Source organism: Salvelinus namaycush, chromosome 33 (assembly GCF_016432855.1).
Source record: "Salvelinus namaycush isolate Seneca chromosome 33, SaNama_1.0, whole genome shotgun sequence".
NCBI classification, from domain to species: Eukaryota; Metazoa; Chordata; class Actinopteri; order Salmoniformes; family Salmonidae; genus Salvelinus; species Salvelinus namaycush.
In genome coordinates, this window is record NC_052339.1 from 26,913,724 (window position 1) to 26,940,790 (window position 27,067).

Below are 27,067 nucleotides of genomic sequence, written 5' to 3' on the forward strand. Positions count from 1 at the left end.
CTCAGAATGATCTTCTTGACCCTAACCAGTCAGGCTTCAAGACGGGTCACTCAACCGAGACTTTGCTTCTCTGTAACGCAGAGGCTCTCCGCACTGTCAAAGCTGGCTCTCTTTCCTCTGTTCTCATCCTGCAAGATCTATCCTCTGCCTTCGACACTGTGAACTATCAGATCTCTGCACCCTCTCAGGGCTGGGCGACTCAGGCTCTACACACTCTTGGATTGCGTTCTACCTGGCAGGCCGCTCCTACCAGGTGACGAGGAGAGGATCTGTGTCTGCACCACGTACTCTCACTACTGGTGTACCCCTAGTGCTCGGTTCTAGGCCCTCTCCTCTTCTCTCTTTACACCAAGTCACTTGGCTCTGTCATATCCTCACATGGTTTCTCCTATCATTGCTATGTGGATGACATTCAACTACTTTTCTCCTCCCCCCCCCCTTCTGACACCCAGGTGACGCACGCATCTCTGTGTGCCTTGCAGATATCTTAGCTTGGATGTCGGCCCATCACCTCAAGCTCAACCTCAACAAGACGGAGCTTTTCTTCCTCCCGGGGAAGGCCTGCCCGCTCAAAGACCTCTCCATCATGGTTGACAACTCCACAGTGTCGCTCTCCCAGAGTGCAAAGAACCTTTGTGCGACCCTAGACAACACCCTGTCGTTCTCTGCAAACATCAAAGCAGTGACTCACTCCTGCTGGTTCATGCTCTACACCATCCATTGAGTACAACCTTACCTCACACAGGAAGCGGTGCAGGTCCTTGTCATCTTTGGTCTGGATTATTGCTGTTAGCTGGACTCCCCGCTTGTGCCATCAAACCCCTGAACCTTAACCAGAACGCTGCAGCCCGCCTGGTCAACATTCCCAAGTTGTCCCATGTCACCCTACTCCTCTGCACACTCCACTGGCTTCCAGTTGAAGCTCACATCCACTACTAGAACATGGCGCTTGCCAACAGAGCAGCAAGAGGAACTGCCCTCCCTTCCTTAAGGCTATGCTCAAACCCTACACCCCAACCTGAGCACTCCGTTCTGCCACCTTTGGTCTCTTGACCTTCCCACCCCTATGGGAGGGCAGCTTCTGCTCAGTCCAGTCCGAACTCTTCACTGTCCTGGCACCCAAATGGTGAAACCAGCTTCCCCCTGAAGCTAGGACAGCAGACCCTGCCCATCTTCTGAAAGCACCTGAATCCACCCGCTCCTTTCTAGCTCTGACTTTGCTGATACACTTTTCCTCAATAAATTACATATTTCCTGTGATATGTGGTTGTCCCACCTAGCGATCGTAAGATGAAAGCACTAACTGTAACTTGCTCTGGATAAGAGCGTTTGATAAATGACAAAAATGTGAGGAATCCAAGTCTGAAGCATTTGAGAGGATATCAAAACCCTCTAGGCTCTCTCTCTCTCCTCTTTCTCTGTCTCCATTTTCTTCTCCCTCGTTCCCTCTCCTGTTCTACAATCTAATAGGCTGCTTGGTTGTGCCAGTCGGCTAACATTCCCCTGTGTGTTGCAAAACGGCATGTGTTTTTCCAGTTAAAAGCGAGCGTGGTGATGTGCTGTTAAATGGATCCTGTAGCACAGTCATCATACATCAGATCAGCGAATGGGGAGAGCGAGAGAAAGAGGGGTGAAGAGAGGAGGGGGAATGGGAGGAGAGGGGGGAGAGAGAGATTATAGTTTCTGTTACCACAGCTGTTGGGTAAAACATTATTTTAACTATTTGATCCATGTCTTGTGCAGAGAGCATTAATTGACCATTTGAAATAAGGTTTCTCTCTCGCTTTTTGCTAGCTCTCTCTCTCTCGCTCTCTCAACTCCTATCAGACACGATAGTCCTTGGCTCAGCTATAGCAGTTTTAGTGGTGTACATGTGGTGCTGGGAGATACCAACAGTCTATGGGATACATCAGGGATCATCAACTACATCGTTTGTAATAAAACACAATGCCAAGAGTGTGCAAAACTCATCAAGGCAACGGGTGGCTACTTTGAAGAATCTCAAATATATTTTGATTTCTTTAACACTTTTTTTGGTTACTACATGATTCCATATGTGTTATTTCATAGTTTTGACATTCGTAACTATTATTCTACAATGTAGAAAATAGTAAAAATAACGAAAAACCCTTGAATGAGTAGGTGTGTCCAAACTTTTGACTGGTGCTGTATATACACGGTGCATTCAAAGTATTCAGACCCCTTGACTTTTCCCAGATTTTGTTACGTTACAGCCTTATTCTAAAATGTATTAAATAAAAACATTTTCAACTTCAATCTACTCAAAAATGCCCCATAATGACAAAGCGGGGAAAAAATTGCTCAGAGAACTTTTTGATGAACCTTTATTTAAACGGTGAGTCTCAATGAGAGAACTCTAACAAGAAAGCCCTGTGTACGTTTACAAATAAAACACTAATAAAACACAACAGCCCTGCATAAACATTACAAATAAAACACAACAGCCCTGCATAAACATTACAAATAAAACACAACAGCCCTGCATAAACATTACAAATAAAACACAACAGCCCTGCATAAACATTACAAATAAAACACAACAGCCCTGCATAAACATTACAAATAAAACACAACAGCCCTGCATAAACATGACAAATAAAACACAAATAAAACACAACAGCCCTGCATAAACATTACAAATAAAACACAAATAAAACACAACAGCCCTGCATAAACATTACAAATAAAACACAACAGCCCTGCATAAACATTACAAATAAAACACAACAGCCCTGCATAAACATTACAAATAAAACACAAATAAAACACAACATTAAACATATTTAAGAAAAGCAATCTCATTCTGTAACAACAAAAGTTTCCAATCAATAATTTTAATATCTCATTGCAAGGAATTCTGTGTATTGTTCCACACAAGGGGCAATAAAACTAAAAGCAGATTTTCCCAATACTGTGCTGACCAAAGGGATCTCCAGAGTTAACCATCCCTGAGAACGGGTTTGGTCATTTGTACGTCTATAAATGAATCAATGAAGAAATGTGCGGAGGAAGTTTCTGAAAGGCTGCTTTGTAAATAAATAAGAGTGCAGCTCTCTTCTTACAGACAGAAGAATAAAGAATACAACGATGAGTCCTAAAACCATCCCCGGTGATAAAATGTATTGCTGAATGGAATACTGAGTCCAATGGTTTCAAAACCGAGGCTACCACGTGCATATAAATCATATCACCGTAGTCTATTACAGAGAGAAGTGTTGTTTGAACAATTTTCCTTCTGTTTTCAGAACTGAGGCAGGATTTATTTCTATATATATATAAAATATATATATACACTGCTCAAAAAAATAAAGGGAACACTTAAACAGCACAATGTAACTCCAAGTCAATCACACTTCTGTGAAATCAAACTGTCCATTTAGGAAGCAACTCTGATTGACAATAAATTTCACATGCTGTTGTGCAAATGGAATAGACAAAAGGTGGAAATTATAGGCAATTAGCAAGACACCCCCAATAAAGGAATGGTTCTGCAGGTGGTGACCACAGACCACTTCTCAGTTTCTATGCTTCCTGGCTGATGTTTTGGTCACTTTTGAATGCTGGCGGTGTTTTCACGCTAGTGGTAGCATGAGACGGGGTCTACAACCCACACAAGTGGCTCAGGTAGTGCAGTTCATGCAGGATGGCACATCAATGCGAGCTGTGGCAAAAAGGTTTGCTGTGTCTGTCAGCGTAGTGTCCAGAGCATGGAGGCGCTACCAGGAGACAGGCCAGTACATCAGGAGACGTGGAGGAGGCCGTAGGAGGGCAACAACCCAGCAGCAGGACCGCTACCTCCGCCTTTGTGCAAGGAGGTGCACTGCCCGAGCCCTGCAAAATGACCTCCAGCAGGCCACAAATGTGCATGTCAGCATATGGTCTCACAAGGGGTCTGAGGATCTCATCTCGGTACCTAATGGCAGTCAGGCTACCTCTGGCGAGCACATGGAGGGCTGTGCGGCCCCACAAAGAAATGCCACCCCACACCATGACTGACCCACCACCAAACCGGTCATGCTGGAGGATGTTGCAGGCAGCAGAACGTTCTCCACGGCGTCTCCAGACTCTGTCACGTGCTCATGTGCTCAGTGTGAACCTGCTTTCATCTGTGAAGAGCACAGGGCGCCAGTGGCGAATTTGCCAATCTTGGTGTTCTCTGGCAAATGCCAAACGTCCTGCACGGTGTTGGGCTGTAAGCACAACCCCCACCTGTGGGCGTCGGGCCCTCATACCACCCTCATGGAGTCTGTTTCTGACCGTTTGAGCAGACACATGCACATTTGTGGCCTGCTGGAGGTCATTTTGCAGAGCTCTGGCAGTGCACCTCCTTGCACAAAGGCGGAGGTAGCGGTCCTGCTGCTGGGTTGTTGCCCTCCTACGGCCTCCTCCACGTCTCCTGATGTACTGGCCTGTCTCCTGGTAGCGCCTCCATGCTCTGGACACTACGCTGACAGACACAGCAAACCTTTTTGCCACAGCTCGCATTGATGTGCCATCCTGGATGAACTGCACTACCTGAGCCACTTGTGTGGGTTGTAGACTCCGTCTCATGCTACCACTAGAGTGAAAGCACCGCCAGCATTCAAAAGTGACCAAAACATCAGCCAGGAAGCATAGGAACTGAGAAGTGTTCTGTGGTCACCACCTGCAGAACCACTCCTTTATTGGGGGTGTCTTGCTAATTGCCTATAATTTCCACCTTTTGTCTATTCCATTTGCACAACAGCATGTGAAATTTATTGTCAATCAGTGTTGCTTCCTAAGTGGACAGTTTGATTTCACAGAAGTGTGATTGACTTGGAGTTACATTGTGTTGTTTAAGTGTTCCCTTTATTTTTTTGAGCAGTGTATATCAGATCTCAGCTTCTTTGTCAAGTTTTCAATGTGTGTTTCAAAAGACAACTTGTCATTAATCCAGATACCCAAGTACTTACAGTGAGAAACTTGCTCCATTTGAAGTGCTAACACACAAGTCCTCAGGGTCAACATCACGAGACCTAGAGAACCGCATAGAACCTGGTTTTATTTGCAGTTAACATTCATTTAAGATCATTAAGTGATTTTTGGATTGAGTCAACATCCTGCTAAAGGTCACCAATGGCCTGCTGCACTAAAGAGGCACAGGAGTAAATAACTGTAATCTGAGTAGAGATGAATGTTACAGGTGTGAACAGTATTTCCAATGTAATTTATACACAATGTGAACAACAACGGCCCCAATATCAAACACTGGGGTACCCCTTTAAGCACTTGAAGAAATGTGGATTTAACCCTGTATCATAATAGCCTGAGTTCTGTCACTAAGATAATTCTGAAACCATAAACAGGCATCAGAACCAAGGCCTAACACAGACAACTTACTCTATAAGAGAATGATCAGCTGTATCAAAAGCTTTTGACAAAACTAGAAATAGGCAGGCACTTCATTTTAGCATCCAAAGCATTGCCAATATCATTTATAACTTGTGTGTGTTGCAGTAATAGTACAGTGCCCCTGTCTAAACCCTGATTGATATACATTCAAAATAAATTTCACAGATTTTATTAAATTTAAGGAAAGAAGAAAAAGAAGTTGCACATTCACCAAGGATTCAAACATCTTAACTAAACAAGAAAGCCTTGATATGGGACGATAGTTGTCAACATCACAACAATCAACTACCTCATGTAGTGGCAGCACATGCACGGATTTCCTCACTTTAGGAATATATTTTATTTATTTATTTATATATATCACACACACACACACACACACACACACACACTACCGTTCAAAAGTTTGGGTCACTTAGAAATGTCCTTGTTTTTGAAAGAAAAGCACTTTTTTTTTGTCCATTTTTAAAATAACATCAAAGTGATCAGGAATACAGTGTAGACATTGTTAATGTTGTAAATGACTATTGTAGCAGGAAACGGCTGATTTTACATTTATTTTTATTTTTATAATGAGATATCTACGTAGGCGTACAGAGGCCCATTATCAGCAACTATCACTCCTGTGTTCCAATGGCACGTTGTTAGCCTTTTTAAAATGATAAACTTGGATTAACTATTTGATCATTAGAAAAACCTTTTGCAATTATGTTAGCACAGCTGGAAAATTGTGCTGATTTTTAAAGAAGCAATAAAACTGGCCTTTAGACTAGTTGAGTATCTGGAGCATCAGCATTTGTGGGTTTGATGACAGGCTCGAAATGTCCAGAAACAAAAACGTCAGTGTATTGTTGTTCTGAGAATTGAAGGCTATTCTATGCGAGAAATTGCCAATAAACTGAATCTCGTACAACGCTGTGTACTACTCCCTTCACAGAATAGTGCAAACTGTCTCTAACCAGAATAGAAAGAGGAGTGGGAGGCCTTGGTGCACAACTGAGCAAGAGGACAAGTACATTAGTGTCTAGTTTGAGAAACAGACGCTTCACAAGTCCTCAAAAAGAACACGGACACTGGACAGAGGAAGATTGGAAAAAAGTGTTATGGACAGACTAATCCAAGTATGAGGTGATCGGAACACAAAGAAGAACATTCGTGAGATGCAGAAAAAATGAGAAGATGCTGGAGCCATCTCTCAAGCATGGTGGAGGCAATGTGATGGTCTGGGGGTGCTTTGGTGGTGGTAAAATGATAGATTTGTAAAGGGTAAAAGGGATCTTGAAGAAGGAATGCCATCACTCCATTTTGCAACGCCATGACATACCCCGTGGACGGTGCTGAATTGGAGCCAATTTCCTCCTACAACAGGACAATGACCCAAAGTAAAGCTCCAAACTATGCAATAACTATTTAGGGAAGAAGCAGTCAGCTGGTATTCTGTCTATAATGGAGTGGCCAGCACATTCACCAGATCTCAACCCTGAGCTGTTGAAGGAGCAGCTTGACCGTATGGTATGTAAGAAGTGCCCATCAAGCCAATCCAACTTGTGGAGGTGCTTCAGGAAGCATGGGGTGAAATCTCTTCAGATTACCTCAACAAATTGACAACTAGAATGCCAAAGGTCCGCAAGGCTGTAATTGCTGCAAATTGAGGATTCTTTGACGAAAGCAAAGTTTGAAGGATACAATTATTATTTAAATGAAAAATCATTATTTATAACCTTGTCAACATTTTGACTATTTCCTATTAATTTTGCAACTATTTTCATGGAAAACAAGGACATTTCTAAGTGACCCCAAACTTTTGAACGGTAGTGTATACATGTTAAATTAAAGATGTGGGTTATTGAGCCAACAATGAGGGATGCTGCACACTTGAGCAGACCTGGGTCCAAATGGTCGGCCCCTGTAGATTTCTTAATGTCTAATGCCAACAACATATCAAGGACTCAATTGTCTGTGAATTGCCAAAAGGAAAATCCCTGATGGACATTTTCTAAATGATTCAGTAAAATTCCCCCATGAACATCCAGTACGTTGTCATAGTGTGTAGGTTTTTGAGTTCTTTCCAAGAGAGAGCCTGCAGAAATAAAATGTTGATTTAAATTAATTAATGATATCAATGTTATCAGTAATAGGGCCAGACTCTACATTAATTTGTAAGGGAAGAGTAGAGGAAGTGCAACCCTTTAAAGATTTCACAGTTTTCCAGAATTTATATGTATTTCCTGTACAGTCAGCTAGAGTGTTAACATAATAATCAGATGTAGCTTTTCAAACAAGTTTTACACAGATTTCTCGATTCTCGGAAGGATTGCCAGTCCCAGCCGGAGTCAGTACTTTTAGCCATGCTAATCTGCAATGTTGTTAAAAACAGTAATAAAGTGAATTTAGAGCCATTTCAGAATCCGGTATATCTAAGATACCATTAAGATCGCAATGGTAAAAAAAGCTTGTTCACAATTTGTTTTACATTTTCTCCTTGTAGTAATGCATGGTTTTGCCTTAGGAGTCCAAACATATCTAATGCCGACAATAGAAAGTGATCACTAATATCCAGGGAGAAAACACCACTAGCCACACATTTCTCTGGCGTATTTGTAAAGATATAGTCAATTAGATTTGGTTGTGTGGGTTTGTTAATCAACGGAGGGAGGTTTAGGTTATTACAAAAATCCTTTAAACCGACTGAGTCTTGGGTTCCCCAGGACAGGTTAAAGTCACCTATGACAAGCATCTCAGAAGTAGAAAAATAAGCTATTAAGTCAGTGAGACTAGTTAACAACTAGTTAACTAGGTTACCTGGGGCGGCAGGTAGCTTAGTAGATAAAGTGTTGGGCCAGTAACCCGAAAGGTTGCTGGATTGAATCCCTGAGCTGACAAGGTAAAAATCTGTCGTTCTGCCCCTGAACAAGGCAGGGAACCCACTGTTCCCCGGTAGGGCATCATTGTAAATAAGAATTTGTTCTTAACTGACTTTCCTAGTTAAAAAACCAGACATTTCTTTGAAGGGAGGGCGGTAGACTTGCAGAACCAGTTACTTTCGAATTAGAACCTAGTTGTAAGACTTAAAGCTAGAAATTCAAATTGTTTAGGCTGACAAGGTAAAAATCTGTCGTTCTGCCCCTGAACAAGGCAGTTAACCCACTGTTCCCCGGGCGCCGAAGACGTGGATGTCGATTTTAAGACAGCCCGCCGCACCTTTCTGATTGAGGGGTTGTGTTAAATGTGGAAGACACATTTCAGTTGAAGGCATTCAGTTGTACAACTGACTAGGTATCCCCCTTTTCCTGGAAGGACACCAATAATAATAAGAAGAGACTTGCTTGGGCCAAGAAACACGAGCAATGGATATTACAGCGGTGGAGAGCTGTCTTTTGGTTTGATGAGTCCAAATTTTAGATTTTTGGTTCCATCTGCCGTGTCTTTGTGAGACGCAGAGTAGGTGAACAGATGGTCTCTGCATGTGTGGTTCCCACCGTGAAGCATGGAAGAGGTGGTGTGATGGTGTGGGGTTGCTTTTCTGGCAACACTGTCTGATTTTATTTAGAATTCAAGACACACTTCACCAGAATGGCTACCACAGCATTCTGCAGCAAATACGCCATCTCATCTGGTTTGCGCTTAGTGGGACTATCATTTGTTTGTCAACAGAACAATGACCTAATACACCTCCAGGCTGTGTAAGGGCTATTTGACCAAGGAGAGTGATGGAGTACTGCATCAGATGACCTGGCCTCCACAATCACCCGACCTCAACCCAATTGAGATGGTTTGGGATGAGTTTGACCGCAGAGTTAAGGAAAAGCAGCCAACAAGTGCTCAACATATGTGGGAACTCCTTCAAGATTGTTGGAAAAGCATTCCAAGTGAAGCTGGTTAAGAGAATGCCAAGAGTTGCAAAGCTGTCAAGGCAAAGGGTGGCTACTTTGAAGAATCAAAAATATATTTTGATTTGTTTAACACTTTTTCTAGAAACCACATGATTCCATATGTGTTATTTCATAGTTTTGATGTCTTCACTATTATTCTACAATGTAGAAAATAGTAAAAAAATAAAGAAAAACACTTGAATGAGTAGGCGTGTCCAAACTTTTGACTGGTACTAATATATATATACACTGCTCAAAAAAATAAAGGGAACACTTTTTATGGCTGCAGGGGCAGTATTGAGTAGCTCTGATTAAAGGTGCCCATTTCAAACGGCCTCGTACTCAATTCTTGCTCGTACAATATGCATATTATTATTACTATTGGATAGAAAACACTCTCTAGTTTCTAAAACCGTTTGAATTATATCTGTGAGTCAAACAGAACTCATTTGGCACAAACTTCCTGACCAGGAAGTGGAAAGTCTGAAATCGAGGCTGTTCTTCTTCCTGCCTATAAATGGGCATGATACGTAAGAGTCTACGTGCACTTCATAGACCTTCCCCTGGATGTCAAGAGGCTGTGAGAGAAGAAATTTAGTGTTTATCTTGGTCTGAAGTGGAATACAAGCTCTTTGTATGACGTGTCCCTCATTTCCGGTACTCTGGGGAGCGCGAGGTGGACAGTGGGATTGCCTTCTGTTTAGCTGCCGTTATGGACGACTACTATCTCCGGCTTTGATTTTATTTGATACATGTGACCATATCATCGTAAAGTATGTTTTTTCAATATAGTTTAATCAGATTATTGAAATTTTTTCGGGAGTTTTGCCGTGTTCCGTTCTCTGACTTTGTTGACGATGGAGAGATCCGTGCCACTTGGCTAGTGCGCGTGCTAAATCAAGAGGGAAAGTTGCCGTTCTAAATCCAAACAACGATTGTTCTGGACAAAGGACACCTTGTCCAACATTCTGATGAAAGATCAGCAAAAGTAAGAAACATTTTATGATGCTATTTCATATATCTGTCGTACATGTGAACTAGTCGTGGGCGCCCAACGTTTGGGTACTCTAGCTATACCGAAGCTGCATATCGTAATGAAGTTATTTTTAGAATTCGAACACTGCGATTTCATTAAGAACTAATGGATCTATCATTTCCTATACAACATTTATTTTTTAGTTATGTTTATGAATAGCTATTTGGTCAGAATATGTGTGTCAGAAAAAGTGTCAGGAAAAATCCGGACGTAGTGGGAAAAAGTAGCTAAGTTAGCACAATGTGTAACCATTGATTTCAGCTCTAAATATGCACATTTTCGAACAAAACATAAGTGTATGTATAACCTGATATTATAGGACTGTCATCTGAGGAAGAAAATCAAGGTTAGTCAAAAATTATATATCTTTTGCTTGTTTGTTACGATCGCTTACTTTTGCTACTGGGAAATGGCTTGTGTTTTTGGCTATTGTGGTAAGCTAATATAACGCTATATTGTGTTTTCGCTGTAAAACACTTGATAAATCGGAAATATTGTCTGGAATCACAAGATGCCTGTCTTTCAATTACTGTACACTATGTATTTTTCAGAAATGTTTTATGATGAGTATTTAGTTATTTGGCGTTGGTGTCTGTAATTATTCTGTCTGCTTTCGGTGCAATTTCTGATTGTAGCTGCAATGTAAACTATGATTTATACCTGAAATATGCAAATTTTTCGAACAAAACATAGATTTATTGAATAACATGTTATAAGACTGTCATCTGATGAAGTTGTTTGTTGGTTGGTTCTTGGTTAGTTAGGTTGGCTTTGTGCATGCTACCTGTGCTGTGAAAAATGTCTGTCCTTTTTTGTATTTGGTGGTGAGCTAACATAAATATACGTGGTGTTTTCGCTGTAAAACATTTTAAAAATCGGACATGTTGGCTGGATTCACAAGATGTGTACCTTTCATATGCTGTATTGGACTTGTTAATGTGTGAAAGTTAAATATTTTAAAAATATATATTTTGAATTTCGCGCCCTGCACTTGAGCTGGCTGTTGTCATAAGTGTACCGACGTCGGGCTTGCAGCCAGAAGAAGTTTTAAACAACACAATGTAACTCCAAGTCAATCACACTTCTGTGAAATCAAACTGTCCACTTAGGAAGCAACACTGATTGACAATAAATTTCACATGCTGTTGTGCAAATGGAATAGACATCAGGTGGAAATTATAGGCAATTAGCAAGACACCCCCAGTAAAGGAGTGGTTCTGCAGGTGGTGACCACAGACCACTTCTCAGTTCCTATGCTTCCTGGCTGATGTTTTGGTCACTTTTGAATGCTGGCGGTGCTTTCACTCTAGTGGTAGCATGAGACGGAGTCTACAACCCACACAAGTGGCTCAGGTAGTGCAGCTCATCCAGGATGGCACATCAATGCGAGCTGTGGCAAGAAGGTTTGCTGTGTCTGTCAGCGTAGTGTCCAGAGCATGGAGGCGCTACCAGGAGACAGGCCAGTACATCAGGAGACGTGGAGGAGGCCGTAGGAGGGCAACAACCCAGCAGCAGGACCGCTACCTCCGCCTTTGTGCAAGGAGGAGCACTGCCAGAGCCCTGCAAAATGACCACCAGCAGGCCACAATTTTTCTTTTTTCACCAATGTTGTCTGTGACTCTCTTTGATTGCATCAAACATCAATATGATGTGAATGTGTTCAAACCAAATCCCTTACTTTAACTTAGTATGGACTCAGCATTGCTGACATACAGTATGCTTCCTCAAGTAGATCAGGTGAACAACTGCAGCTCTGGAACGTATTCCTATAGTCAAAGAAGAGACAGGTGTACTTACTAATATTATGTTATATCTTGCCCTGAGAATCTGTGAAAGTGCTCATTACCTTATGTATTGAACCGTCTGTAGGCTCTTTACCAACAGATCTACTACCAGACTTCCAGCTGCTTCTATGCACAGAACATATTTTGTCTTAATGTGTTAGAAATTCCTTGTAGCAGATGCATCTGCCATATTGCGAGCAGGGGGCCACTTTTAGTCTATTGAGATGCACCCATGCATTTTCTCTTGATGTTTTACTAGAATGGAATCTAGTTTTCCTCTCCTGTATTTGGCACTATCGAGGCAGTGGCCAGTAGAACTAATCACTCACTAATGGCAGCCTCCCACAACTCAATCTCCGCAAGCTAAACAATAATTTCCCGCCGCAACCAGGCGATATGTTTATTTTTTTTAACCTTTTATTTAACTAGGCAAATCCAGTTAAGAACAAATTCTTATTTACAATGACGGCCTAGGAACAGTGGGTTAACTGCCTTGTTCAGGGGCAGAACGGCAGATTTTTACCTTGTCAGCTCGGGGATTGTGTGTGTGTGTCACATTTTAAGTTTTCAAGCTCATTTGTCTTTTTAATTAGTTTGTCACGGCCGTTTATGGTCCCAGTTTTTGAAGTTGTTTGTGTGTGCATGTGCGTGCGCGATTCACCATGGTTTTAATCGGATTGTGTTTTGGATTATGTTCAAGGACACCCCAATCCAGAACATTTCCTGTGGGAGGAGTACTTAGAAGACAATGGTTCCACGGCGGTTCCAAGCCAGGCTTTTTGTATGGTAAGCAGTAAGCACTAGGCACCGAACAGCTGGCTAGCTTTGTATCAGACAGCGCTCTGTGTGTGTGTGTGTGTGTGTGTGTGTGTGTGTGTGTGTGTGTGTGTGTGTGTGTGTGTGTTTGTGTGCGTGTGTGTGTGTGTGTGTGTGTGTGTGTGTGTGTGTGTGTGAGTCACGCGGCACCATTGTTGTTCCAAGGCTCTGCTGCAATCTAACCGCTTCTTGTTTCATAATGATATCCTTTATTGTCTAAAAATCTCCTACAAACAATTGAAATTGAAGGCAGTTTAATAATGGTTGTGGTTAGGTTCCTTTTCACAATAATGACATAAGTCATGTTTGACATCGGTTTGTCACTTTCCCAGACCTGGGCCCGTATCCACAAAGCATCTCAGAAAAGGTGCTAGGAAACCTGTTTTAGACTAAAACAACTCACAGCTCAGAGTAGGTTTTAGGATGATGTTAAGACAGGGCCCAGATAATCTCTTAGCCAGGAGTAAAATCAACTCATAAAAGTTTATCTCAGCTGGTAATCACAACCTTTTGAGGTACCGCAAAGGAAAGATGGTGATGACGCTCATTGACATTGTTCAGTGGTTGTCCGAAGCATGCACAGCTGGCGATGCCTGATCACGGTTGGTTATGTAACTATACATGGAATGTTGCAATGTTAAAACGATTGATATAATTTTCACCTGACATGATCACTTTGCCTACTCTTAATTCTTGGCATGTTGGCACACATTTTTTTAACAAATTCTGATGCTCCCGTTTTAACAACTCTAAATTGCTTTGGCACAGTTGGCATCAAATAACTTGCCGATAATGTTGCATAAAACATTTTAAATGTCTTTCCATTTTCATTGAACACAATCAAAGTTAACGTGGGCCCTAGATGGCTTCGATTTACCAATTTATAGGCATGCCCAATTAAGGCATATTTTTTTAAACAATATGATATTGCTCTCCAAAGGGATAACTTCGAATAACATGATTTAGGTTTATTAAATAATACAATTAAAAATACTATTATTTATTAGCCTATGTGTTTATAAGTATTTAGGCATATCATGTGAAATAATTTTCAAAAGCTCCAGACATATTGTTGTATGTGGGTGTAGATTATTTATAGATGCTGTTGCATGTAGGTGTAGATTATTTATAGATGCTGTTGCATGTAGGTGTAGATTATTTATAGATTGATCATATCGTAATATCAAAACATTAATGACACATGTGGCGCATGAACCACTGACTTACGGCCTTTTTCTATTATCAAGACACTTGTACAACTCTTAACTGGTTAGGACAGCTCGTGATGTGTCATAAAATATCTGTTTACTTAGTCAGAGTCCGATGACTAAAATGTTTCTTGCATAGCTTTTAGTTTTACATAAAAGAGTAGGAGTAAAATGTCTCTTCTCAGTACTTACGACCAATTTTAGACCCTGAGACGATATATGGATACGGCCCCTGTCATTCTCATTCAGAAACTCCCTGTGTCAAACTCAGACTTCCTCTCTGCCCTAAAGATCTCCACTGTCAACTTCCTCTTCCCTGCATGACATCTGCACAGTTCCACACAGTCTCACACCCTCAAATCCTCTCCTCTGGCTGAGTTTCTGGCTGACGGGGCCTGTCCTCACCTCTGCTTTCATCCACTCGGCATGCTCTGCTTTCCTGTCTGAGAGCTGAGTACAGTGTGACTGACAGCCCTTTCCTGTCTTCCATCTCCACCCCTGCGGTATGTCTCTCTCGCTCCCCTCACTTCCTCCTTTCTCTTCCCCATCACAGAGAGCTCCTCACAGTTTCCCGGTGAACATGAAGCTGGAGGCGGTGGACAGGAGGAACCCCATGCTGGTCCGTGTGGCCACCGTCTCAGACACTGAAGACTACAGGGTCAAGGTGAGGGGGAGGAAGGTGAAGAGGTGGGGTAAGAGAGGACGATGGAGTGAGAGGGGAAGGATTGATGGTGAACCAAATTAAAGGATGATTGCGGGGGTGAGAGGAGGTGAGGGGATGAGAAGAGGGCATGTGGAAAGAAGTAAGAGATGGGGGTGGTGTTAGTCAGGGTGAGGAGGCCTGCTGAGTGACATGGTAGATGAAGCTGAGCTGGCAGCTCCTACACCACATCTGTTCAGGACTGCGTCTCTGTGAAATGAGCAGGCTGGAGAGTCTGCAGAAGCCACTTGGTGGTGCTGCTCTTGTTAAACCACTAACAAGCCTTGTACTGAGACTTGGTAGTGTGTGTGCCAGGGCGCGTGCCCTGTGTGTGTTTGTACTGCATGCCAATGAGTTTGCGCACATGCCTGATGTGTGTATTGGGTGTTTATACAGTTGATGATTGACAGAGCAGAGTTTCTCACCATATTTGTCCTATCGCGTCACGCTGCTCAGTCAGTCTAGTAGAGGAATCCCCCAACGTGCCCCCCAGTGTGATTAAAACCCCCTGGAGTCGATTTCCGCGCCCCCTCAATCGACTGCATCCGCCGACGTCGAACTTTCGCATCTGCGGTGAAAGGTGACAGAGCTAGATTGATGTTTGTCAGACCATGAGACATCCCGAAAATTGGTCTTCTCACAACATCATCTATAGCGTCCGAACGGGTTTGGCCTAGAAACTATTATGACCCTCTATGGAAAGATGAGACGCTCACAAACATGATGGTGTTCTCTGTTTTGCTCTATAAAAAAACGTCTTGGGACTCAACTGAAGTCGGTACTGTCGTTCTGACAACTTCTGTCTGTAGTGTCCCAACAGTTTGGGCTACACACTAATATGTTTTGCTCTAGAACGCTCACAGGACTCGAGACTCGTCTGAAGTTCCGCCGGTACCAGTTAAAACAAATTATGGAAGTGTATATATGGAGACAGTTTAGTGTAAAAAATAATGGGTCAAATACATGTACAAAATAATTTGTTTTAAATGCTAATGCTTCCTGATCTATCTCAGACACTTCAGAAAAAACTATCTGTTATTCCATGTAGTGAATCTGTTATTCAAGGCGGTTTTATCAGCTAATAGCAGTAAGGCCAAATTAAATGTATCTTTTAATTTTTTAAAATATTTGTATTACTTTTAAGGGGTCTTAAAATTCAAAATCAAATAGCTAAGTGATCCTTGGTATGACCTATTCCATATAGTTTAATAGAACCCCTCTCCCTCGGCTTAGACAGGGCTTAGACTGTAGAGGGTTCATGATTATGTGATCAGACAGGCGTCATTAACTCCTAGTGGCTTCAGCATGTGTCAAAGCAGTTTATGGACTGCGTTGATTCTCCCCCACCCGGCCCACAGTTAAAATGGCATCCGTCTTCACCGGAACCCTCTCGTCATCCGTCTTCACCGGAACCCTCTCGTCATCCGTCTTCACAGGAACCCTCTCGTCATCCGTCTTCACAGGAACCCTCTCGTCATCCGTCTTCACCGGAACCCTCTCGTCATCCGTCTTCACCGGAACCCTCTCGGCATCCGTTAGTGGTTAGTGCTACATAAGACATACACAGATTTATTTGTGTAGCTACTCTAGGGACACACACACAGGGGTCAAGCCTGCTAAATACCCTGGTGGAACACTATAGCACTACTGAGCCATGGTGATGAGCTGCTGCTTGTCAGTACTATAGCACTACTGAGCCATGGTGATGAGCTGCTGCTTGTCAGTACTATAGCACCACTGATCCATGGTGATGAGCTGCTGCTTGTCAGTACTATAGCACCACTGAACCTATGAGCTGCTGCTTGTCAGTACTATAGCACCACTGAACCTATGAGCTGCTGCTTGTCAGTACTATAGCACCACTGAACCTATGAGCTGCTGCTTGTCAGTACTATAGCACCACTGATCCATGGTAATGAGCTGCAGCTTGTCAGTACTATAGCACCACTGATCCATGGTTATGAGCTGCTGCTTATCAGTACTATAACACCACTGATCCATGGTTATGAGCTGCAGCTTGTCAGTACTATAACACCACTGAACCTATGAGCTGCAGCTTGTCAGTACTATAGCACCACTGATCCATGGTAATGAGCTGCAGCTTGTCAGTACTATAGCTCCACTGCACCATGGTGATGAGCTGCTGCTTGTCAGCAGACAAGTCATCATGGTTTTAATAGATTTGGAAACAGAAATCTAAAAACACGGCGCGTTTTGAGAGGCATCGGTCGAAGCCGTGGTGGTGTTAGTATAGATTAGGATTTTGGTGGTAACTTTAATATTGCACTGAAAGTAGCACTATGAGAACCCTTGCCAGCTAATGAGGAAGATTCATTGATTAGCTTTAAGTAGCATGATGTATAATTCATGCATCTTGAAATAAGGAGGTGTAATCAAGGCCCTACTTCATAAACTTCAGTCTTATCTAACTTTGCTGTTTGAAGTACAGGCACCTGAGTTGCCTAACCCGTTCACAGGATTGGTTAACTCTTCAGGTTCCTAGGGTCTCCACCGACCTAGGCAGATCTGCTTTTAGTTTTAATGCACCGTATTGCTGGAACAAAATAAGTTTCATCTGGATGTTCTTGTGCCGTTCTGGCAATGTAAACTATTGATTGGCGACTTACTTGTGGAGAAATGTAACCGGCTGATTTGTGATGATTTCGTATAAGGAAATCAGTCAATTAAAGGTGTGGCCATGGGAGGTCATAGGCCCACCCACTTGAGACCTGCCCACCAACTGGGGAGCAAGGCCCAGCCAATCAGAATACAGACATAAATACTCCTCAGTTTCATCAGCTGTCTGGGTGGCTGGTCTCAGACGATCCTGCAGGTGAAGAAGCCGGATGTGGAGGTCCTGGACTGGCGTTTTTACTTGTGGTCTGCGGTTGTGAGGCCGGCTGGACATAATTCTCTAAAAGGATGTTGGAGGTGTCTTATGGTAGAGAACATTAAATTCTCTGGCAACAGCTTCGGTGGACATTCCTTCAGTCAGCATGCCAATTGCACGCTCCCTCAACTTGAGACAAATTGCACATTTTAAAGGGGCCTTTTATTGTCCGCAGCACAAGGTTCACCTGTGTAATGATCATGCTGTTTAATCAGCTTCTTGATATGCCACACCTGTCAGGTGGCTGGATTATCTTGGCAAAGGAGAAATGCTCACTAACAGGGATGTAAACTAATTTGTGCCCAAAATTTGAGAGAAATACTTTTTTGTGCATATTGAACATTTCTGGGATTTTTTATTTTGTAAAAGAGACCTATGTCACTATGACTTCCCTGTTCAAATAAAGGTTAAATAAAACAAAAATAATCAGATCTTACACACCGTATTTAATGTCATGCATTCCATTGTAGTTTCAAAGAGTCCTCTACTAGGAGCAGGTACTGTATTTTGAACCAGCTCTATGATCATTAAACTTGGTGTCCTAAAATGTTTGTTTACTACGGTCTTTAACTATTTAACGTTTATTCAATACAAATTAAATGTTACACATCACAGCACACTTTATGAAGAACAATGATATACTAATGTTGTTGTTTCTTGTTTCTATCTCTGTGTGTGTATCTCTCTCTCTCTCCACTCTTTCTCTGTATCAATCAGATCCGTTTTGATGGCTGGCACGAGAAGTTTGACTTCTGGGTGGACTCTGACCTGCCGGACCTTCACCCTGTGGGCTGGTGTGCCCGGACAGGTCACCCCCTGGAACCCCCCCTCTGTGAGTTCACAACCCCTTTATGCGTGTGTGTGTGTGCACGTCAGTGCATGCATGAGCTTGTGTTTTTCTCTGTGTGTGTGCGCACATCTACAAGTGTGCGCTCTTCACTAACCGTTCCACCTCCCAACACCCTCACCTACACACAAACCAGTAGACTCCATTCCTCTCAAGGACCATTCCATAGCCCATGTATTGATCCTGTCCCTTTCAGAGGTAAATCTCACTGACATTAGAGCACAGCTGATAGAATGGTGCAAAGTATTTTCTATGGCACAGGGATTTGTAGTGCGCTCTAAATCTTCATATACAGCCCAAAAACAAACCTGTATTCATTTCCAAGTAGTCCTTCGTTGTGATTGACAGGTTGCCACAGTGCATAAAATGTCTTGACGTTGAAAATGTCTTGACCTTCGAAGAATGCCATCTGTTTTTCTCTTCCAACGTTGGCCGTGATTAGTTTTTCTTGACGTTTTACCGCTGACCAATTTTGTTTTTAGGGGTAAAATATAAATGGCTGCAACGGAAAACAAGTTTAGAAATAATCTTATTCCAAGTGGAGGACTCGTCTCCTTCAGAGACGGTAACAAATCACTTCAGTTCCCCCTTTTGGTAAACGCGTCTGGGACGACCAATGAAATGCGTCTGTGTGTGCATGAGTATGTCGGGGAGAAAGAAGTTGTTTCATCTTGGCAACAGCAATACAGGTCATAAACCTGACTTGAATACCATAGATCTTATTTTGGTTTGTCGTAGAAGTTTGGTGGGTGATGTATTATGGCAAAATACATTTTGGATGTCGCTCTAGAGGTCTTAATCTCTTCATTTTGGAAATCTACCACATAAGCAAAGCCTTAAGGGCAGTTGCTGACACAAGTTAACCTACTACTTGCCTATTGGCTAAATCAAACAATGAAAATGTATTATGAAGCCAAGATCAATGATAGAAAGAATTATGGGGAAAAACTTTGAAGTACTTTTAAATGAAATTATGGGCAGAAAGACACATTTAAACTCCATCTTTCATTGAATCAGATGGCTTATTCATCACAAAACCATTTGATGTTGCAAATTAGTTTAATGATTACTTCATTGGCAAAATGGGCAAACTTAGGCAGGAAATGCCAACAACGGACAGTGAGCCATCGTATTCATGCATAAAAAAACTAATGATGAAAAAAAAGCATTAAGTCAGAATTTTGTGAAGTTGGTGTGGGAGAGGTGGAATGATTATTGTTATTGATCAATAATGACAAACCTCCTGGCATTGACAACTTAGATGGAAAGCTACTGAAGATGGTAGCTGACTCCAAAGCCAAAGCAAACTGTTGGATATAATGGTGTTTTAACAAATACAATGCTATTTCTCTGTAAACAAATTGACAACAGACTTTCAGCATGCTTATAGAGAAGGGCACTCAATATGTACTGCACAGACACAAATGACTGATGATTGGTTGAAAGAAATTGATAATTAGAAGATTGTGGGAGCTGTACTGTTAGATTTCAGTGCAGCTTTTGATATTATTGACCATAACCTGTTGTTGAAAAAACATATGTGTTATGGCTCTTCAACTTCTGCCATATCGTGGATTCAGAGCTATCTATCTAATAGAACTCAAAGGGTTTTCTTTAATGGAAGCTTCTCTAATGTCAATCATGTAAAGTGTGGTGTACTGCAGGGTAGCGCTCTCGTCCCTCTTTTCTATTTTTACCAATGACAGGCCACTGGCATTAAACAAAGCCTGTGTGTCCATGTATGCTGATGATTCAAACATATACCTGTCAGCATCCACAGCTAATGAAGTCACTGAAACCCTTAACAAGGAGTTGCAGTCAGTTTTGGAATGGGTGGCCAGTAATAAACTGGTCCTGAACATCTCTAAAACTAAGAGCATTGTATTTGGTGCAAATCTCATTCCCTAAATTCTATACCTCAGCTGAATCTGGTAATGAATGGGGTTGCTGTTGAACAAGATGAGACTAAATTACTTGGTGATTTGTAAACTGTCATGGTCAAAACATATAGATTCAATGGTTGTAAAGATGGGGAGAGGTCTGTCCGAAATATAGAGATGTTCTGCTTTTTTGACACCACACTCCACCTCCACCAAGTCCTGCAGGGTCTAGTTTTGTCTTATCTTGATTATTGTCCAGCCATGTGGTCAAGTGCTGCAAAGAAAGATCTAGTGAAGCTGGAGCTGGCCCAGAACAGTACGGCACATCTTGCTCTTCATTGTAATCACTTCTTCTTTAATATAAGAAACATGACGTGTTAAATTCCAACTTACGCACAGATCTGACATTTTCACACAACCAGACATACCACCAGGGGTCTTTTCACAGTCCCCAAATCCAGGACAAATTCAAGAAAGCGTATTGTATAGAGCCATTATTGCATCAAACTCCCTTCCATTTCATATTGCTCAAATGAACAGCAGACCTGGTTTCAAAAAACAGATAAAGCAACACCTCACGGCACAACGCCTCTCCCCTATTTGACCTGGATATGTTGTGTGTATGTCTTGATATGTAGGCTACGTGTGCCGTTTTTAAATGTACAGTATGTCGTTCTGTCCTTGAGCTGTTCTTGTTTTATTAATGTTGTCATGTTTTGTGTGGACCCTAGAAAGAGTAGCTGCTGCTTTCACAACAGCTAATGGGGATCCTAAGAAAACACCAAACACCCCCAAAAAATGGAGCATTATCCTGAAATGAAGCAAGGCTTGTGATTGTTGGTTTTGTTTTCGTCCCCATGCAGCACACGCAGGATCTTCTGACCTTAAGAGCTCGGTGACCCAGGGAGTGTGTCCCACCCCGGGCTGCAGGGGCGTGGGCCACATCAAAGGGGCCAAATACACAGGACACCACAGGTAAGACAACCGTTGATGACAACACTGTCTGGTCCGGTCCGGTCCAGTAACAACCTCAATCTCCAAAGTACTTCATGGAGATTTGAAAGGATTGAGCAATGTGTTATTAGCTCTACCTTGCTCTCTGAAAGCAGGGTTCTACACTGACTTTTTACACTGGTGGCATTGGTGTTACCAACTTTTTCAGTTTGTGGCACCAGCACATGATTTGGTCGCCTAAAATATATATATTTTAATAATTGATAATGGACTTGCCTATGTCCTGTAATGTGCCTGCATTTCATAAAGAACCAGGCAAATAATAACTAGCCATCTTTTAAATTAGCATGCCCTTGTGTTCTTACATTGATTTAGATATAGTTACTGGAACAGCAAAGAAAATAGACTGTTCAAATAATACCAAAACGATATCACGTGGGGAGAAAAGAAAAATGGGGTGAAGGACTGATTTCCCCCAGTTTTAAGGTTTTCGCTCTCAATCACTTTTTTTAATAGAAAAACAAACAAAATTTGATGTTTTAAGTCCACAATAAAGCTTATTTACAGTTGTAAATATGTCCGTATATATTATTGTCCCATTCACTCCTCTTGACCTGCACTGGAGCTCGTACCTTAAGAATTTCACTGTACTCCGCAACTACATCTGTGACCCTGACTAATAACTCTAAACTAAACCACGTCAGGGGACCATTTTCTTGGGGCTGGGATAAATTTGAGTGTTGCGATGGTGTTCTTCCGCTTGCAAGCATCCCCCTTTTTCCTCCTATCATAATGGTCATTATGGCCAAACAATTCTATTTTTTTTTTCATCAGACCAGAGGACATTTCTCCAAAAAGTACGATCTTTGTCCCCATGCGCAAACCGTAGTCTATCTTTTTTATGGAGGTTTTAGAGCAGTGGCTTCTTCCTTGCTGAACGGCCTTTCAGGTTATGTTGATATAAGACTCGTTTTACTGTGGATATAGATACTTTTGTACCTGTTTCCTCCAGCATCTTCACAAGGTCCTTTGCTGTTGTTCTGGGATTGATTTGCACTTTTCGCACCAAAGTACGTTCATCTTTAGGAGATAGAATGCGTCTCCTTCCTGAGCGATATGACGGCTACGTGGTCCCATGGTATTTATACTTACGTACTATTGTTTGTACAGATGAACGTGGTACCTTCAGGCGTTTGGAAATTGCTCCCAAGGATGAACCAGACTTGTGGAGGTCTACAATTGTTTTTCTGAGGTCTTGGCAGATTTCTTTAGATTTTCACATGATGTCAAGCACTGAGTTTGAAGGTAGGCCTTGAAATGCATCCACAGGTACACCTCCAATTGAGCACTTGATTTGCTTTCCAGAACTCCCGGGAAGGTGGGTTTGTACCTTCAGAATGGGAACAATTCATCTACTTAGCAAGCAGGGCAGCTGAAACGGGTGCACCTACCACCAACAGCACGAGATGAATAAAATAAAATAGGAACGCAAGGCTTTATAGTTGTTGTTTTTTTTTACAGAAATGTGCGATCAACCGGTTGATGACCACTGGCCAAGATTGAAAATAGCATTATTACAATATTTTTTCACTGGCCTAAGCTGCCCACTGACGGGGATGATTGACTGGCCCAGAGAGTTTCCCAAAACCTCTCCTGTCTGAGTCCTGACACACACCGACAGGGGCATTCCTGGGCCGTATTTGCCTCTTCAGAAAGTTGGTTTATTTTGGTTAATTACATTTTACTGCTTAAATAAATCATGATGGTAAAATTTTTAAATAATGCTATTGTGAACCAGAAATGCAACTGTTTTGGTTGCAGTATCGAACCCCTGATAGGCTTGGAAGGACGTTCAGCATATTGCTTATACCTATCAAATCCTTGCTGGTAATAGCTAAGGATGGTTTGGGCCAGACCTATGCCCAGCTTGGCTTTCCTGATAGAATGTCACCATTGTTTAGGGGCATCATTTATTTTTGCTCAATTTGCTGTTTGTTCCATTGATCCAGATTAGGAAGGGATAATACCTCAAATGAAGGTATTATCCACCAGCAGCTGGGGTTGGCAAGGTGAGACTTGGACGCCATTGTCATTGGGTAATAGATAAGCTGCCGGTTGGTTGGCTCCATGCAACAACAGTGAGGTTGGAGGAATGCCTCCACAAAGGGGATAAAGAGGGCTGATGAAGCCTGGTGAAGCCAACCCTGTAGCCTTCCCTCCTCGCTGTCTCTCTCGCTGACTCTCTCCCTGAGCATCTGTCTGAGGATTCCTCTCCACCCTGTAGCCTACCCTTCTCTCTGTGTCTCTCTCCCTGAGCATCTCTCTCTTTCTTTCTCGCTGTGTTTCTTTCTCGCTGTCTTTCTCTCTCGATCTCATTCTCTTTATTTCTTTCTCTCGCACTCTTTCTTTTTCTTTCTCTCTGTCGCGCGCTCTCTCTCTCCCCCTTGATTATCTGTCTCAACTCGCCCTCTGCTATTTTTGTACCACACCTTTTCCAAGGATGTAATCAACGCTGAATGTAATGAGAGACCATGCATATTCTTCTCTCCCCGGTCCTCTCCACTAGTGGGATCCTCCTGAAAAACCAATGATTACAATGGTTCCTGACCGACTCCTCATCTGCAGTACCATTCTACGTATAAGCCCTGCTGCTGCAGAAGAAAATAGGTTCACTAAAACGTGGTGGATTTGTCTCGAACCCGACCTCATTAGCAACTCATTTGTATTCCATATGCATGCATTAAAATGAAGTAGAAATGTAATCGCTTCTTTTGTTATGACAGACTTAAATATGTTTCTCTCTGAAAGGTTGAGGTTCTCTTCAGAGTAGTTTTCTCCATATTGTCTTTATGATAAAAAAAAGTAAAGACACTCACTCACTCCCATAGAAGTGTATTCCGTCATTTCTGCAGTATATGGAAGCTACTGTATTTAATACCCCAGCACAGCAGTACGCTCAAGCAGCCTTAATCATTTTGATAAAGTGTTATTTTTCTTTCCCGAGCCGTTATTGGTTGAAGAGGTAATGTTAGCCTGGTGTGAAGTTTGGTATTAGCTTGGAGATTACGTGATGAGGTAGACTGAGTTCATGTACTGTTTGAGCGAGCAGTTATGCAATCGCATTACCCCAAGTGAATATTTATAAAATGGTGCATTTACTTGGAAGAAAAAAATTATAATAATTAAACTTGTATGCGTTGAGGGACCTTTGAGCGTTTTATACATTATATTGGTTATTTAACATTTTGACCTTAGTCAGCTCATGACCCCGCACAAAAACCAGTCATGTCGATTTTCCATCAAGATCACCTTGAGATAACGTGATTGGAAAGGGCCCGTTTTAGCTCTTTCCTGAATTTCAGAACGATCCAGCACGACCCTTTCCTCAAATTGATCTTATCTCTTATCTGCATTGGAGGAAAGGACACAGACCCTTCTCCTCAAAGCTCACTACTGCTGCTGCAGTCTTTCTGAGCTCCTCCTGCTTCAGTTGCTAGTGGTTCTGCTGTCCCATCATGCGTCATTCCAATTTAATGAACACAAGCATTGTGGATTTCCACAGCGGGAGTCAACATAAATTGTCTCGTCCCGGGCTTAAAGTCTCCAGTCTGCAGAAGGCTCAGTTGCAATACCCTTATCAAAAATTTACATAACTGTGTTTCTCCTTGGTCCGCGCTACGGTTTAGTTGGTCCCAAGGCGGAAGAGGGGGAGAGTTGTGTGAAGTTATGGCAGCAGATACCTGTGTGTGTGTGAGGAGAAACACATTGTGTTAGCAGCTCAGCAGTAAACACATAATAACTTGATTAATTACTATATCTGTAAGTACGTAAATAACAAAAACATTTGGTCGTTGTGTATCTTTCTCGGTCCAACATTTTCTAGATTTACCCCAGTGTCCTTACAACAGAGTGCTCTCTCTCGCTCGCAAGTCTGCTTATCTACTCCTGTTTCCAGTGGAATTTCGTCAAATTCATGGCCAGACTTGAGATGCGTAAAGGGAGCTTATGGATTGTAGTGGAGCGTCAAGACTGTGTGATGGTGTTAGAGGAACTCCTCTTTGTCTTCTGACCTCTCACTCCTATGCCCTGAAACTAGCTTTATGTACCAGTGTTTCCTCTACCATTTTATATAGGCGGTACGGCCCCCTAGCTGACAGAGGTTGGCCACTTGGTTGACAGTTGTCATGTCAAAGCATGCCTGGATGTTGCTTTGGGAATGCCCTGCCTTGAAAATAATAATGCGGGAAACAAACGAGAGCAGTTGGCCCTCACCCCAGTGACTTGCTTCAGTTGCTTGCTGTGACACTTATGGTGACCCCTCTTCCACTCGTTACTGTATTTTGTCGGTCATGGTTGGCCAGCTTTTCAGCCATCAGAATGTGAGAGTTGTCAGGCCTTAAAGGGATACTTCAGAATTTTGGCAATGAGGCCCCTTGTCTACTTCCCCAGAGATTAACTCATGGATGTCATTTGTATGTCTGCCTGCAGTTTGGAGGTTAACTAGCGTTAGCGCAATTGCTAACTATTGCCAGCAGATACCATAGACTTTCAGTCATTGCACTAACGCTAGTTAGCATTGGCTCGCGAAAACTACCTCTAACTTTCTTCATTCTGGACGAAGAGACATAAAAATGCCCAAATCCCGAAGTATCCCTTTAAAAGATAAGTACAGCCTCAACTTGAAAGAATTCTACAGACGGGGCTGCAGGTCCCCTCAAGTCTGTGTGGAAAGGTAAGAGTGTGCTACACATCTGTGTTTATAAGGGCAGTATATTTGAGGTATTACTCAGCCTTTCATCACCAATGTTCTCTTAGTCAGTCATGGTGTGTGTGTGTGTGTGTGTGTGTGTGTGTGTGTGTGTGTGTGTGTGTGTGTGTGTGTGTGTGTGTGTGTGTGTGTGTGTGTGTGTGTGTGTGTGTGTGTGTGTGTGTGTGTGTGTGTGTGTGTGTGTGTGTGTGTGTTTAACTATTCTTGTGGGGACCAGAATTCCCTACAAGAATAGTAAACAAACAAAAAGTTCACCAGCTGGGGACATTTTGTTAGTCCCCACAAGGTCAAATGCTATTTCTAGGGGGTTTAGGGATAAGGTTAGGGTTAGAATTAAGTTAAATATTAAGGTTAGGAGCTAGGGTTAGTTGTAGGGTTAGGGTTAGGAGCTAGGGTTAGGTTTAGGGTTAGGATAAAGTTTAAGTTTTTGGGTTAGGGTTAGGGTCAAGGTTAGGGTAAGAGTACGGGTTAGGGTTAGGGTTAGGGGTTAGGGAAAATAGGATTTTGAATGGGACTGAATTGTATGTCCCCACAAGGTTAGCTGTACAAGACTGTGTGTGTTACGAGAACAGCGTCACCTTCCCAGGCAGCCAGCCAGATGGAGTTCCATCCCCAGATGTGAATACGTTAAGTCCCCCCAAAATAAAGAGTGTCTCAGTTCTCGCCTGTCAATGACACAGTATCAAGCTAATTAGTATCAGAACCCTCGGGGTGGCTTTTCCAAAACTCCTGAGCTATTAGACAAATATCAATGGAAAAACATTGAAGAGCTTTGCGCTCTCTCTCTCTCTCTCTCTCGCTCTCTCTCTCTCTCTCTGTATCTCTCTCTCTCTCTCTGTATCTCAGTCTCCCTCTCTTTATCTATCTTTCACTCTGTATCTCTGTCTCTCTCTCTCTCTCTCTGTCTCTCTCTGTCTC

General features: G+C 42.4%; 1 protein-coding gene across 10 annotated transcripts in view; it reads left to right on the forward strand.

Annotated features, from left to right (window-relative positions):
* The window catches only part of LOC120027597 (lethal(3)malignant brain tumor-like protein 4), a 143,127-nt gene that overhangs the window by 52,404 nt on the left and 63,656 nt on the right, over positions 1–27,067 (forward strand). For all 10 annotated transcript variants that reach the window (XM_038972586.1, XM_038972590.1, XM_038972591.1 and 7 more), the window contains 4 exons: positions 12,787–12,872; positions 14,664–14,774; positions 18,418–18,532; positions 21,291–21,402. In XM_038972586.1, the coding sequence (XP_038828514.1) occupies positions 12,787–12,872; positions 14,664–14,774; positions 18,418–18,532; positions 21,291–21,402 (424 nt within the window). The remainder of the gene's footprint in view (positions 1–12,786; positions 12,873–14,663; positions 14,775–18,417; positions 18,533–21,290; positions 21,403–27,067) is intronic.